At 41.4% G+C, this 15,935-nt stretch overlaps 1 protein-coding gene across 1 annotated transcript; it reads left to right on the plus strand.

Annotated features, from left to right (window-relative positions):
- On the plus strand, positions 1–12,791 carry neto2a (neuropilin (NRP) and tolloid (TLL)-like 2a). Its single transcript, XM_088296489.1, has 10 exons — positions 1–394; positions 2,085–2,141; positions 2,217–2,360; positions 4,428–4,676; positions 5,357–5,404; positions 5,483–5,610; positions 6,438–6,666; positions 7,810–7,923; positions 8,145–8,275; positions 9,303–12,791. Exons 1-10 carry the CDS (start codon positions 385–387, stop codon positions 9,993–9,995), a joined length of 1,803 nt encoding a protein of 600 aa, XP_088152615.1. The 5' UTR covers positions 1–384; the 3' UTR covers positions 9,996–12,791.
- The last annotated feature ends 3,144 nt before the right edge of the window (positions 12,792–15,935 follow it).

The raw sequence follows: 15,935 nt of genomic DNA on the forward strand, positions 1-15,935 counted from the left end.
ATGCGGGCGCAGCTCCTCCTCTGTGCGCCCACGGAATTGGGAGCGGAGCAGATCACGTCCTCCTCATCTGCTTCATCCAGCCTCTCTTCTTCATCCTTCTATTTTCCCTCCTCCTCGCTCTTTCTATTTCTGTCCATCTCTTTGGATATTTACCTGGAACATCTCACTGGGGTTCGAGTCCCAGGTGGAAGCCTCAACTGGGTGACAAGAAGCTGAGAAGCTCCATCGGACATCCACCGCTCACCCAAACCGAGGAGGTGCCGCCGGGTGCGGTACACTCGTGATGGATGTACCCCCTTGTAGATGTATACTGGGAGCTCATATGAAGATTGAAGCCACGGGAGGGTTCTAGTAGAAAAGGGGAGCGTTTCTTCAGAGGAAATAATGCACAGAGGTGAGATCGACGCCCCCCTCTCCTTTTTCATTTTCTATTAATTACCATTGAAACTTTATCAGAAATAATTGCCTCCACCCTAATTAAGCAGCATTGGAACCAGACTCCATTTGGGGAATTACGTAGAACATGACAAAACCACTCCCTGGAATGATCCACGAACTAATGTTGCGTGCGTGTTTGGCGGCGTTTGTGCGTGTCGTGAACGAGCATCGTCTCGGCTTGTGTATCGGCGTCGTTAACTGCACCCCACGGAGCTGTTGGGGGCGATCACGGGGATTTAGTGCGTAAATTCCCGAATTTGTGTTTACGATTGTGTAAACTGCTATTTTATACATTCCAGGGCTTAAAAACTGAGGGACGGTTCAGCGTGCGTAGTTACTTGTACTTTGATCTAATTAAAATGCCGCCTTTACATTTCATCTGCAAAGTGAACGCCTCAACCAGTCGAGCGGTCATAGTTCCATTATCGGACGGAGCGCAGCCGGGTGTAGCGTCTTGTCAACGGCGTGCTTCACCGGGTTTCACACCTGAATATCCCAAAAATATGGACCAGTGGATGAATAGCCGGATGAGTGTTTTGATAGATGGATAGATTGAAGGTAAAGAGATTCAAAGATAGATAGATAGATTGGCTAGTTGACTGATTGAATGATTGGTAGATGAGTGATTTATTTGAAGGGGGTATTTATTTGAAAGTAGGCATTCACTGGTGGCTGAATAATTGTTCCTTCCAATGGGAAATGGATTGTGAACCCCTTTTATACTGCCTGTCAAAGCCGACTCTTTTCCAGATTTTTTGCGTGAACGGTATTAACGGAGGGTTGAAGTCGACCTGAAATATTCTGCCTTTAGAGCCAAAATAAGAGACGGGCACACACATTGATTGGAGGCGAGTGGAGTTTGACGCTGGACACTTGCTTGTCCCGTCTTGTGGTCCTGAAAGCAATCGATGCTGTTCCACAAGTTGTGGGCCACAACTATGTTATACCTCACATCGAGGTCATCGAATGACGTGATTGCGGGATGCCGTGTCTGTTGCCAATGGCGGAAAACTGCAAAATAATACAATATTATACAACTTTAGTAAGTCATTGCAAATAATAAGAATTTAATTTATAACCGTTGGTGATTCCGAAACACTTAACTCATCCAATGCTAGCTATTTTCTATTTTTCAAAAGTAATCTTAGAATATTACCATTAAAATAAATTGCTTCCAGGTCATATGAGTTCACAAACATAAATGTGGTAAAGAATCTGTCGCCTCCACTAGAAACCCTACAAAACTAAGCCCCTCCCCAACCAACAAAGAAAGAAGAGATGTGTCCCTTCAACAAATTGTCCCTATCCTGAGACCATGTATGTCCATTTTTGTCATTTTTAAAAACATTTACGTTAATGGAGTGTCCGCAACCACCAATTACTACTTTTCTCTTATCCATTCATATTAATGCCATCATTTCTTTGTGGTTGAGCCGCCAACTTCTCGTTGGTGTCCAGCATGCGACGCGTCTTAGAAGTCGCATTCAACCTGCGATTGAGTTCACTCTTTGCCTGAGTGCGAGTGTTTACTATATGCTACTGCCCATCCCGCATGAGCAGCAGCTTGCCCATTTCCAATAAAACTTCAGAAACCTTATCAGACTTCCAATGATGTATGCATAATATAGTTTGTTTTTTTTCTTCAGCGTGGATCCTCCTCGTTCTCATAGAAGAGGGCCTCGCACTGGCACAGAGAACAAAAGGTAAGCGTGACAAGAGAGAATATGATTCCAAATGATGTTCTCATCTAAATGCTGCAATCTACGTTCTTTTCAAAGACTCCCTGAGTGATAATGGCATCCAGAGTCCGAACCAGAATGATTGTGGAACGTGGGTGCGCAACATCAACGGCGGAGTGTTCACGTCGCCAAAGTACCCGGACACGTATCCACCGAACAAGGAGTGCGTTTACATCCTGGAAGGTGAGACGGGTGCATTGTGGATAGTCATCCAGTCTACGGGACTAAGCCAAGTAGCCTTGGCTGCAGAGCGCAGTTCGAGGCGTGGCTCAGTTTGACTGCTCCCTGTCGGGTTCTAAGCGCCTTCTTTTTTCTTTTTTGTTAAAGGGGAAATCTACTCTGAAAATAATTTGTAATAAAATGTTTGCCTTCACTAGTCAAAACACGGCATTCTGATTAATATTGGGTTTGCAAAAAATATTAGTTAAGCATTAAAATCCACCTGTTTTTAGCCATGTCATGGGGCGAGCATTTTCTCACTTCTGTCAACTGAAACTGACACCGCAGTTGCTCAGGGCTCAAATCATGGCTCAGCTTAAAAAAAAACAGGTGATCTGTGATTGATCATTATCTGAACCCTAAGCAACGGTGATGTCATTTTCAGTCGATTGAAGAGACTAAATGGCCGCCCCCCGAGATGGCTAAAAAACGGTGTATTTTGCTGTTTAACTCGTATTTTAAAAATTCAACATTAAACATTAAATAACATTAAATGTCATGTTTTGACAAGTGAAGGCACTTAGAACATATTATTGCCAAGAATCTTTTGGGGTTTACTTCCCCTTTAAGCTATTTTCTTGGTGGTTTTAATGATGCGCCGTCTTTTGATGTCACGATTATGTTTTAACACTTTTTTGACAGTCAGAAAGTACAAACCCTCAATCCTCAATCAGTCCGGGCGGTGCTACGAGCTGTTTGACGAAAGTGGTTGAAACGTATATAGCTTGTAAAGAGTGTTGAAGGGCCCTGAAAATGTGGTAGTGTATGTTGCGTCTGATTGTCTCGGGCTCTAGGCCATTTGATTTAAAGGTTTTGGTCTAAAGACGTCTTCCACTTAAAAATTAGTGTGATGTGTAGTACCATATGTTCCAGCAGGGGACGCACTCCCTGTATGTTTGAGGTTAGTTTTTGGGTTTTAGTCAGGTGATAATTTTCAATTTTCAACGTGAAATTACGTGTTTTTTTTTTAATGTGACGTCATAAGACGGCGCATCATTAAAGCCGCCAAGGAAATAGTTGAACACAAAAAAGAAAACAGAAGGCACTTAAATTCATTCATTGAATTCATGTGGGCGGAGTCACACGCTTAGGTTGAGTCACTCGCGGTCCTGCGTTTTGCAGCAAGCGCTTCCTCAAATGAGCTTGAGTGCTCGTTACCTCCAACAAGGAGTTTGATTTAAGGTGTGATGGTGAGAAGAAGCTGTTAAATTTTTGGTTCTTAAAACATTTGTTCGTTACTTTAGTTAACATACCCAGCGGATTTTATGAAATCCCCCCACCCCCCAAAAAAAGAATTGTAACTAAGAAAAGAAATAAAGACGTACTTGGGATAATCTAAAAAATTTACACTTATGCTGAAAAAATATCGTAGGGGTTGCACTGAAGTCATGTTCGGGCAAAAAACGGACATCGTGAGGGGATTGTACATTTTCTTTAATTATTTTTGTTCTGTGATTAAATATACGGCGGTGCCTTGAGATATGAATTACTTATGAGGTTTTTGCGAAAAGATTTGTCTGCACACAGTTATATACATATAGTATGTGTACGTACATAATATCATATGGCAATCATATAAGACAGGTCATCCTTGTCGCAATAACATTGTCTGCTGATACAAATATGACTATATTCTAAACCAATTATTTTTGTCTGTTGAATGTTATCTTAATTTTCTGATTTTTGCATAAATAACATCATTCAAATACCCATTTGGAGACTGCATGCAGCAGCTCAACTTTACCGCTCATGATTCTTTGCATGAAACGATGACGTCACCCTACACCTGGAGGAGGTTCCCATCCAAATGTGGCTCAATTGTTCCCCCTGTAGAACAAAAAAGGCATTACAGCTACTAAACGAGGCTTCAGAAATGGACGTTCTCGAGGACTCTTTCTAGAAGGCTGTTTATATAAGTGGAAAAACATATGCCAACTGACCACTTATTAATCATAGTTTCTGGCATCCAAAGTGAATGAATATGTTCCCGGCTGCGCTCTGACATGACATTTCTTGCCTGTGAACAAGCAGCGCTGCCCAGGCAGAGGATCCAGCTGGCGTTTGACAAGAACTACTACATAGAGCCGTCCTTCGAGTGCCGCTTCGACCACATCGAGATCCGCGACGGACCCTTCGGTTTCTCGCCGCTCATCGACCGGGTGTGCGGAGGGAAGAACCCGGGACTGGTCACCTCTACCGGGCGCTTCATGTGGATCAAGTTCACTAGTGACGAGGAGCTGGAGGGCCTCGGATTCCGCATCAAGTACACGTTTGTTGCAGGTAAGGACACGCAACTAGTGCAGCTTTTTCATGCCACATTTAACAGCTCTGGCTCTTCACTTTAGTGTTTGTCAAGCTTTCTTACTTTGAAGTCATGATGTGTTGAAGTTCATTTCAGTTAGCATGTAGTAAACAAAATATATTCTCCTGTTGATGTTTAGTTTGACAGCACAGTGGATGAGTGGTTAATACAGTCTGCCCATCAGTTCTGAGGTTCGAGGTTCACTTTAGTTTTATTTTTTTTAATTCAGTTAGTTTTAATTGTTTTGTTTTAGTGCAGGTTTGTTAATTTTTATAAGTTTTTATTTTTTTATTTTTTTTTTGAAAAATGCTTCATTTGTTATTTTTTTAATTGATTTAGGATTTGTTTTAGTTTTTTTAATATATGCAAAATCTTTGCCCAAATGACCAAGTAAATGAAAGACTCTCTCAGTCGCTCCTATCTCAAATACACACGAGTTACAGGTGCAGCACAAACACGGAAGCAGGGAAGAGTTGGACTGGAACAGAAAAAGTCAACTGCAATTTCCAAATGACTCTTCTATACAGAAAAAAATAAATGCGTTTAAAACCAACCATAAATTCTAACATCTAATTAATTGACAAAATTTGGTATAAATGCCCACAAAAGCTATAAAAAAAATAGGAGCCGAAGTTAATTCTGTCGTTGTTTTTTTCAGACCCTGACTTCCATCTCCATGTGGGCGGTCTGTTAAACCCAATCCCGGGTAAGCTCCGCTATGCATTTATTTTGAAATAAAAGGGCGTCCTCATCTAATCATCCTCTGCTTTTCTTCATCCTCTAGACTGTCAGTTTGAGCTCAGCGGTTTCGACGGGATCATTCGCTCCAGTCAAGTGGACGAAACCAAGCGGGTGAAGCCGGGTGACGCCCTGGACTGCATCTGGACCATCAGGGCTCCCCCTCAGTCCAAGGTGTATACACGCCTGATTAGTTGCTGCTTCCACAGTAATCATCAGCTGGACGGCATCGACCGCACCAAACCTGGCCATCCATTCATGCGCATAATTAAAACATCATTCTGTCGAATCACATGCATGTGTACATTCACACATAATGACTTCTTTGCCATACGGGCTGTTTTCCTTGAAATATTCTTGGTTTAGCATCACTTTTCCTATATGTAATTGGTCTTTGTATATTTAATACATTTTAAGTGAGTTGACATCTTAAAAAAAAAAAAGCTAGTTGTGACTCACAGGCAAGCCTTGCATTGCCACCCCTGAAGTAAATGAGTCACGCGCATGCTCAAGAGCGGCTCCGCTACACGACGACGACACAAATTCATGCACATCTGATTAACTGACATGATGGTGCCACGCCATGTTTGGCGTGTTTATGCGTGGGCTCCAGAAGGCTGCTGGCATGTCATTGCAAGTTCATTAAGGTGCAGTCATTAACATAGAATGACAAACATTGTAAGTCATAATATTAGAATCGTAACTACTGCTGAGATTGTTTGCAAAGATATGTCCTCATCCCCCACGAATAGTGAACATTTCAGCATAATTGATGGCCATTGAAATGCATTTGAAAAAAAAAATCTTCAGAAAACGCTGCTAAAACAAGAAGTGTGTGTCTGGTCAATTCACATCCACATATCTGTCATCACTCAGAACATGTGAACAATCCTGTCCATTTCTGAGGCTTTTGCCCACAGCAAAAATGAACCAAAGCTCATTGCAGGATGGCCGTCTGCCATCAATGACCCCTCATCCCTTATCTGTGCGTGTGTGTGCAGATCTACCTGCGCTTCATGGAGTATCAGATGGAGCACTCCAACGAGTGCAAGAAGAACTTTGTGGCCATCTACGACGGCAGCAGTGCCATCGAGAACCTGAAGGCCAAATTCTGCAGCACGGTGGCCAATGATGTCATGCTGGAGAACGGCGTGGGCGTCGTGCGCATGTGGGCTGACGAGAAGAGCCGACTGAGCCGCTTCCGCTTGCTCTTCACCTCCTTCGTGGACCGTGAGTCCACTCACGTCTTCTCATAATAGTCATTCAGCGATTGATTTGGATAGTTTTTCAGTGAGTTGGAATTGAGGATAACAAGGCGCCATCACCGTCAGCATTATTAAAAGTGAAGGGCAGTCTTTTTTTTCTTTTTTTTTATTATTGTTTGGGGGGAATAACTAATATAATTTAAACAATAATTATATCCAGATAAAATTGAGTAATATAAAATAATCACGTGTCACTAAAACCCCCCAAATATTTTGTTAATAAAATCTATTTAATAATGCAAAATTTAAATACATGACAGAATAAAAATATACAGCATTACTAAAATGTTAGGAATATTTTAAATGAAATTAAAAAACTCTAGACTTTTTTTAAAAAATAAGAATAAATTAAATGACATAACCATTACTAAAATGTAATGATTTTTTTAATATTAAATGCAAATACTCTTTAGAACATTTAAATAACCTCAATAGAGAAAAATAAAATAATACAATAAAAAATACTGTCCACTTGTCATTGTCCACTTTTCAAACATATTTTCATTAAATATATAATCAAATTAAATTATTGCCAAGTAGCAATTGAAACACACAGCACAATTTAAAGCAAAAAGTATGTAAGGAAGTAATAATAATTATAATCACAATAAATAATAGAAAGCTTTTTTTTTTCAAAATCAAAGTAGAAATCAATGAACTTTTTTTAAAATATTTTTTTTACATTTCGAATATTCAACAAATAGAGTGATAAATAAGTAATGTGGGTCTCGATTTCATTGAATACTACAAATGGAGCATTCAGGGAGCACGCTATAATCTAAAAGGCTTCAATGTTGCTCGAAGACTCATCGGAAAAAGTGTAGACTCAGACAATTTGACTCACCGATTCAAGTTCAAAAGACGTCAGACTCAGACTGACAGATTGACTTGTGTCAGGAGGCTCACATGGACCTCTTACTCATCCAACCTGTGCTGTGGTGAACTAGCTCTGTCATGTTAGCCGGACGGCTGCTTGATGACTGCTGAAGTGCTCTCCATTAGACCTGCAGTGTTTGCTTTTGTGTTTTTATTACCGTCAAAATGGCTTCCGGCCCTTTTCGCACCGTGTTATTTTTAATCATGTTTCTGTCTCTCGCCTGCACTGCAGCCCCTTGCTCGGCCAACACCTTCTTCTGTCACAGCAACATGTGCATCAACAACTCGCTGGTGTGCAATGGTGTCCAGAACTGTGTCTACCCGTGGGATGAAAATCACTGCAAAGGTAAGAGCATTTGACAACAGTCATCACATGAAACAGGCATGTCGAAAATGTACAAGACTTGACCTGACTTAAATTGAGTGACGACTTTTCTTGCCTGTTTACGTTTGAAAATATGCAATTCTGTAAAGAAATGTTTTGAACCTCAAGACTTGACACTTTTGACTTGCACATGTGTGATTTTCTCCCATCTTTGCTTATCGGTGTCCCTCCTACACGTCTAGAGAAAAGGTCCAGGGGTCTCTTCCACCAGATCACCAAGACTCACGGTACAGTCATCGGCGTCTCTTCCGGGATCGTTCTTGTTCTTCTCATCATTTCCATCCTGGTCCAGATGAAGCAGCCTCGGAAAAAGGTAAATGGGAAAAGCAGGTTTCCCAAAGTCATGTGATGAGTAGGTAGTGTGCATGCCAGACCACTTGGGTGTACTGTAGACAGAAGATCATTCACATTGTATTATTTTTTTGTTTCATCAGGATTACATTTTAAAAAATGGACTCTCCAGAGACAAATGATTCGAGTGAATAGAGTGACTGACTTGAACAGAAACACATTGGACTGAGATGGGTCATTTGAATCGGTGCATTGACTTGAGTAAGTGGTTTCACCAAAAATACCACGGATTGAATGTATTTGTTTCAATCAAGTACCTGACTTAAGCTAATACATTCATCAAAAACACGGCAGACTCAGATATTCGGTTCAGTGACTCGAGTTCGTCACTAGAAACACTGTGGTTTCTGATCATTCAGTTGCATCAATGTATTGATGAGAGTTAGTAGACTGAGATGACTTAAGTTAGTCACATGACTGATTTGTTTTATTTGACTCATGGAAAACGTGAAGACTCAGATGATTCAGTTGAACTGACTCAAGTTTTGGAGGGCTGAGATGATTTAACGGAATCCGGTGACTGACTCAAGGTAATGGACTCGCATTAAAAGCTCACACAATCTGATGATTAGCTTATATCAGTTCACCAACTCAAGTTAACAGACTCACCGTAGACATGCAAGCTCAATTTTTGTAATGTTTTAAATTAAGAAACACACCAGAAACAATACAGCCTTATATGGTTCAGTTGAATTGGGTGAATGACATGAGCTTATGACTGGCCGGAAACATTGTGGGCTCAAACAATTAGTTTACATCAGTTAATTGACTTGAGTTAGCAAATTCCCCAGCAGCGTTGGGGATTGATGATTGAATTGAATCCATTCACTGACTCAAATTAGCAGCCTTTTAGTTCACTTAAGTTATCTGATTTACTGGAATGACTTGAGAGTCCAATAATTATGGTTCTTTGATTTGAGCCTACGCACTCACCCATGTCCCGTAACAGGAGATGTTCATTGGTAAAACACGGTCATGTGTTTTCCCAGGTGGTCGCCCGCCGGCCGGGTGTCTTCAACAAAGCGAGTCTCCAGGAGGTCTTTGATCCACCACACTACGAGCTCTTCTCTCTGCGTGACAAGGAGATGTCATCAGACCTGGCCGACTTGTCAGAGGAGCTGGACAGTTTCCACAAGGTGCGACGCTCGTCCACCATGTCACGCTGCGTACACGAGCACCACTGCGGCTCGCAGGGCTCCGTGGGGACAGGCGGCGGGGGCGGCGGCAGTATGAAGCACAGCCGCACCACACTGAGCTCCATGGAGCTGTCCTACCACAACGACTTCTCAAAGCCACCACCCATGAAGACCTTCAACTCCACTGGCACCTATAAGAAGAGCTGCTACGGCTACAAGCAGCACGCGCAGACTCACGACTGTGACCAGCAGGTCATTGAGGACCGTGTAACAGAGGAGATACCCTGCGAAATCTACAATCGAGGTGGTGGGGCCACAGGCGGCATGGGCATCGGAGGGGGTGTGGGCATCACGGGGGGAGTGGCCATGGCTGGAGGTATGGGAATGGCAGGGGGAATGCCCATGGCCGGCCCCAGTGGCATCGCCGGGGGCATTGGCGGTGGGATGGGGGGAGCATGCGGCACACTTACCATCCGAGGCAGCAGCAACCGGAACAGCACCTCAGTGGTGGACCCACAACAGCGGTCCATGTCCATGGACTTTTAGAACAAGAATCTTCCCTCCATGACGTTGGAAAACTGTGATAATGGAACAAGAACAGAAACTTAGTGGTCGACCACCAATGGCATTCCATGTCCATGGACTTACGGAAGGAAAATCTTCCCTTTGTGAGGTTGGAAAACTGGGATGAAGGAACCATAACAGAACCTCAGTGGTCCACTGCCAACAGCACTCCATATCCATGGACTTCTATAAGAAGAATGCTCCCTTTATGGGGTTGGAAACCAGGGATCAAGGAAGCAGAACAGAACCTCAGTGGTCAACTACCAACCGCACTCCATGTGTATGGACTTACAGAAGGAGAATCTTCCCTTTGTAGGGTTGGAAAACTGGGATGAAGGAACCATAACAGAACCTCAGTGGTCCACTACCCACAGCACTCCATATCTATGGACTTCTACATAAAGAATGCTCCCTCTGTGGGGTTGGAAAACGGGGATCAAGGAAGCAGAACAGAACCGCAGGGGTCCACTACCAACAGCAATCCATGTCCACGGACTTATAAAAGAATATTCTAACCCTTCGATGGCAAAACCTGATTCAAGGAACCAGAACAACTGGAACAACCAAGACGGTCTGAATCCAGACCTGCATGCAGACACTCAGTTGGACCAAGTAATCAGCCAGTGTGAAGAACCCATCGAGGGACTTTCTGAACTTTTTACATCCGTTCACCTGCCATGCACAGATATAAGAGATATAAATGTGTATATAAATATATAGTGTGTCTTCAAATAATTTATTTGATTTTTTTTTCTTTTTTTTTTTGGTGCGTTTTCCTTCACTGTCACAGGTAGGCTCCATTGGCCTTGTATCATGGTGTGATTTGACGGGACAAAAGTTGTCAACAGGTCTGTCTTATGGTCTTACCAGAAGTAGATTAGTCCAAAGACTCTTTCACACACCATTACAGTAATTAAAGTTGTTTGGTTCCATTCACAATCACCTGGTCCAATTCTCCCCTCCCATAGTTGGGTTGCATCACAACAAACCATGTGACGCCCTTCTCTTCACTTATTGGTCACAGGAATGTAAACAGAACGTAGTTATTACCGTAAGGTACTGCTGGACAATCTAGCATATAGCCAAGTGCACTTTAAGGTAGCTAAAGCAAAGACTTAATCAGTAAGTCAGCAGTCAAATCTGTTGTTCCGTCACTGTTATGATATTTAGGATCTCCAACCCTGATAGGTTCACAACTAGACTGTTCTAGACTATTCTGGATGGTTTCAGACTGATTGATTTTAGTGTGTAGTCTGTTATTATTCTGATGCTTACGGACTCCAGACTCTGTTAATTAACAACTGGACCATGCCAGAGTTTATTTGAAAAAATTCTGTTTGTTCTAGGTGGTCTCAGAACGATTGGTTTTGTCCACACTCCATTTCTATTAGTGTGTTCACACATCACAGAATAAATCACACCAATGCGGAACACAAACAAGAGTTTTAATAAAAGGGACCAAAATGTGTGGTTGGTTGTGATGTGGTTGGCTTGATCTGCACCAAAATTCAGTTACCAAACCTCACTGAGTTCATATGGAACCATTCAGTTAGTTCTTGGTGGGCTTAGACCCGTTGGTTTTGTCAACACCTGAATTGAGTTAAAATGTTCACGACTCACCAAAATATCAGGAACAAGGTGGAGAATGAAATACAATCTGAAAGCACGTCCAAAAGAGGTTGTCAGTTAGATCAAGTTAAGTGTTTGTGTTAACAACAAAGGGAGAAAACAAACTACAGCTGGGTTATAATGGACCAAAGTGTGAGCGCACACCTAGAAGTGGTTGATCTGATTGATTGATCTTGTTCCGGTTCAATCACTGCATCCACACTTAACCACATGAAAGGGTAACCCAAACAAGAGTATGATTAAAATGGTCCAAAAAGTGTAAAAGCTCCCATAATCTGGTTGGTTTACGCCGCACAAATGTTTAGTTATTGTATTCATACCTGACTGAAAAGACTGCACCAGGATGGCGATAATTTAGGATACAGGATAAGAACACCCTTAAAATGGTAGTACAGCTCGTTTGGTCTGAACCCGATTTTCGTTATTCTGCTCGCGCATGACCAAGTGAGCCATACCATGGGCAAAATCAACTGCTTGTTTTAAATGGACCAAAGTGTGAAAACACCCTAAAAGTGGAAGTGTGTTGGAGTTTGTTTACTGGTTCCACACCCGACCAAACAAAGGGCGGTGTGAAAGCACCTCTGGAAGTTGTAGCTCGGTTGGTTTGGGCAGCACCAGAGTTTGGTTTTTAAGTTCACCTGACCTGACCAAACTACCTGCACCAGGGGGTCGCCGAACTGGAGTACAATTAGCATATGATGCTGGTGTGTCTGTTTTACAGCGCCTTGACTCAATGGTGCCTCCTAAGGAGTAGAGTGGAATTACAAGATGTGTCAGAGTATCTTCTTATACCTTTTAGCCATGTTGCACATGGGACTTGCTGAATCCAATAAGGTCAAGAAAGCACACGTGATAGAGTACAACATGCTTTGGCCTTTGATGAAATAGCAGCTCTGCTTACCTCACAAACTCACCCACCACACACACATACACACGCAGATATAACGCCTATCGCTCCGTCTCGCCATGGGAAGAGCACACCAAGAGACTCTTATTTTGGTAAGAGGAAAGTGTTTTTATTTTTGAATTCTCCTTGTGAAATGTAAAACAAGCACAACATCCCCTCAAGAGACAATGATGATGATGATGATGACTTAACCACTATGTATGATTTCCATTCTGTTGGATTAAAAGAGAACCTACTCACCAGCCTGGGCGAGCTTTATTGTACAACATTATAAAAAGTGTCAAATAAATGCCTCACCCCAAATAGGAGCCTGTCAGCCTTTTGGAAATTGTCTGTTGCTAACCAAAAAAAGCAGCCTTACTCCTTTGTAGCCAAATTGATGTCATACCCTAATTCCTTAGTGTGTTGTCTACTTGACTGGAATCCTCCTTTTTTCAGGTGACTGATACGATGATGTCACAGTCTAAGGGCTGGGTTTGTTACTTACCAAAACAGCAGCAGTACAAGCATATCAACAGTTTTCCTGACAAATTAAAATGAGGACTTCTGTAGTTCCCTGAACACTTTTAAGAAGGGTTTACCGCCTCGGTAGGTGCTGCTGTTTTGATTTGCAATAAAGTTCAAATTGATCCAGCAGTGAACAATTGAATGTTCGCCTCTTTTAACCAAAATAATTACGATTTCAAGGCGTACATATATTTGAAAGAAGGCATTTATTCTTATCGTTTACGTATATTAGAGGTGATATTAATCCATGGGAAAATTATATTTAAAATATTGGAAGTAAAGGCGAGTCGGCGCCCTAATAATTTCCTGGTACTGTTTGCAGTTGAGCAAATTAGTGTCCCTCACCAGTGCAATAGTAAATATTAAAAAACGAGATGAGTCATTGTTTTGATCTTCATTGTAAATCTAACACCCAAAAAAATTGCATTTCAATTTTGGCTGAATTTGTTTTTAATATATAATCAATATCGATATGAAATTGATTACAAACGCATGATGTGAAGATTCTAATTCTTATATGATGCGGAAAAAAAAACCCAAAAAGGTTTGTTTGTTTTCTTTACTTTGACGTGAACTAAGGGCAATGAACGGGAAGCATTCAGTACACGCACACATACACAGCTGCATTAGTCAGGCTGCTGCCTGCTGACAAATTTGCACTCTGCCTTCCCTTCACTGCCTGCCATCATGCATTTGTCCTTTGTGGTGCTCCGGGCGCCTCTCTTAAACATGTCACCTTCACAAACACGTTAGTCTTTGCTCAGATGTGCTGCCTCTCTTATTGTGACGCACATGCTGCCCTAAATAGAATTTAACAGTCCTGCTGCCCAGAAATCAAAGATCATGACAGTGACTTGTTGACTCCGGGTGGTCTCATGTAAATATCAGGTTTAATGTAAATATCAAGATGTTTTTTTCTTGTAAGGAACAGGCGGATATTACACAAGTTGACTAAAGCTTTTGCCATCTCAAGGAGGAGTGTTTCATTCAGTTCTGTCTGTCACAATATATCGAAGAATAATAAAATGGCCAATAAGAAAGTAGTAAGTGCTACTTTTCATGGGCAACGCAATGACAAAATACACATGCCATTTTTCTTGCATAATTTTTTTTCTCAATCAAATATAAGGCATTAATTTTGACCATTAACAATGTAATATGGAGTTCACATCTACATGTGCACCATTAGTGTCATGAAGCACATCTAGACGGTATCGGAGTTCATTTTTGCTGTTGCATAACCTCATCAATAGCGCTGGTGTCATTGTTTGCTTCGAGTCGCTGATTTTGCACGTCTTTGCTTGATACACATAACATTATTTATAGTATACATAACATAACGTAACAGTCTACTTTATTGACGCAAAGGGAAACTTGCATTACAGACAGTTTGAAACTAGACAAGAACAGGACAGTTGAAAGATGAAAACAAAGATGCACACACTACTTTAGCCGTTTGGAGCATTGCGCAAATCTCCATTTTATTGCTATGGGGGACAAAGGAGTCTCCAGTCCTATTTGTGCTGTCAAAGTGGATGCTAATATGGCTTTGGCCGTTATTGGAGAATCAAAACCAGACATCAGAGGAATCTTCACAATCCGAAACGTTTATTCTGTCACCTCAGTGCTGCTATACCAGGTGACAAAAATACAAAAAAAAGACTGGATAAAGACTTGATAAAACAATTTATGGTCCACATTAAAATGATTTCGGTTCCAGATGTTGCTGTCCCTATACCCAATGTAGATACTTTCATAGTGTGCCGTAAATTTCATCTTGCTGTCAATTACAGTTCCAGTCATCCACCACAAGTCCATGCCGTGATTCATTTTTGTGGAGTAGACTGATAATCACTGCAGCAAATTTTATGATGTGCCTATTCTTTGTATACGCTTCTAGCAGTAGTGGTCATTTCTTGAATGGGACACTGTCCACAAGAATGTTTTTTTTCCCTCTTCAACCAATGACAAGAGTGAGAGCAATTTTTAGATCACTTCAGCCGGTGACCCTAAAAGGGGCGCAAAGTCCTCATTTGAATGCCAGGAGTCAAGATCTAATCACTCTCTTGTTCTGAACAGATTTTTCCTTTCAGATGGGCACTGCAATAAATACATGTTCTGTCTTTTTTTTATAATAATAATAATAATAATAATTTGCCCTTTATTAGTCCCACAATGGGGAAATTCGAGATTCGAACGCAGGCCTCCTGGGGAGACTGGGTCCTGAACGCGGCGCCTTAGACCACTCGGCCATCCTGGCAGCCAATATTTATGTCAGAAGTGGGATTCGAACCCACGCCTCCAGGGGAGACTGCCCAGCCCACGACAACCCAGTCTCAGCAGTTTTGGACATATACTCCAAGTTGTTTAATTGAAGTCAGTCGACAATTTGTGTCTATATATACTTAAATGTTATTTTTCTGTGTAATGACTGTATATGATGGAATTGAACTGGGATGTCTGATTGGTTGTTAAAGTATGTATTTTGCTTTTGTTCTTATTGACAAAGAAAATGCTATTGAATTGTAAAACATTTTTTTCTGTCAATAATGATAATATTGAAAATGAATAATAATAATAATAATAATATAATAATAATAATAATAATGATGATGATGATAATAATAATAATAATAATAATAATAATAATAATAATAAAAAGACCCGGTCTTGGCAGTGTCAGTTTTGCCTTTTCTCCATCTTACTGAGGGAACAATACCCCTAATTTGTTGAATCACTTCCCTGATCTTCATAAAAGACTCTCACTCCCTGCTGTTAGTGGCATGACTTCGTAAATAACCCTTTTGTGTTATGGATGTAATGTCAGTCATCTGACTGAAGAGGGCGAAAGCGGCCAAACGGGGCAATTAACCCAACCG

Source organism: Idiotropiscis lumnitzeri, chromosome 5 (genome assembly GCF_059441095.1).
Source record: "Idiotropiscis lumnitzeri isolate Australia: NSW breed Sydney's pygmy pipehorse chromosome 5, RoL_Ilum_1.0, whole genome shotgun sequence".
NCBI classification, from domain to species: domain Eukaryota; kingdom Metazoa; phylum Chordata; class Actinopteri; order Syngnathiformes; family Syngnathidae; genus Idiotropiscis; species Idiotropiscis lumnitzeri.

Bases quoted from the DNA above. Each gene is read 5' to 3' on its own strand.
- neto2a (XM_088296489.1), top strand. The intron at 2,142-2,216 runs GTAAGCGTGACA...TTCTTTTCAAAG, and splicing joins ACTGGCACAGAGAACAAAAG to ACTCCCTGAGTGATAATGGC. The intron at 2,361-4,427 runs GTGAGACGGGTG...GTGAACAAGCAG, and splicing joins GTGCGTTTACATCCTGGAAG to CGCTGCCCAGGCAGAGGATC.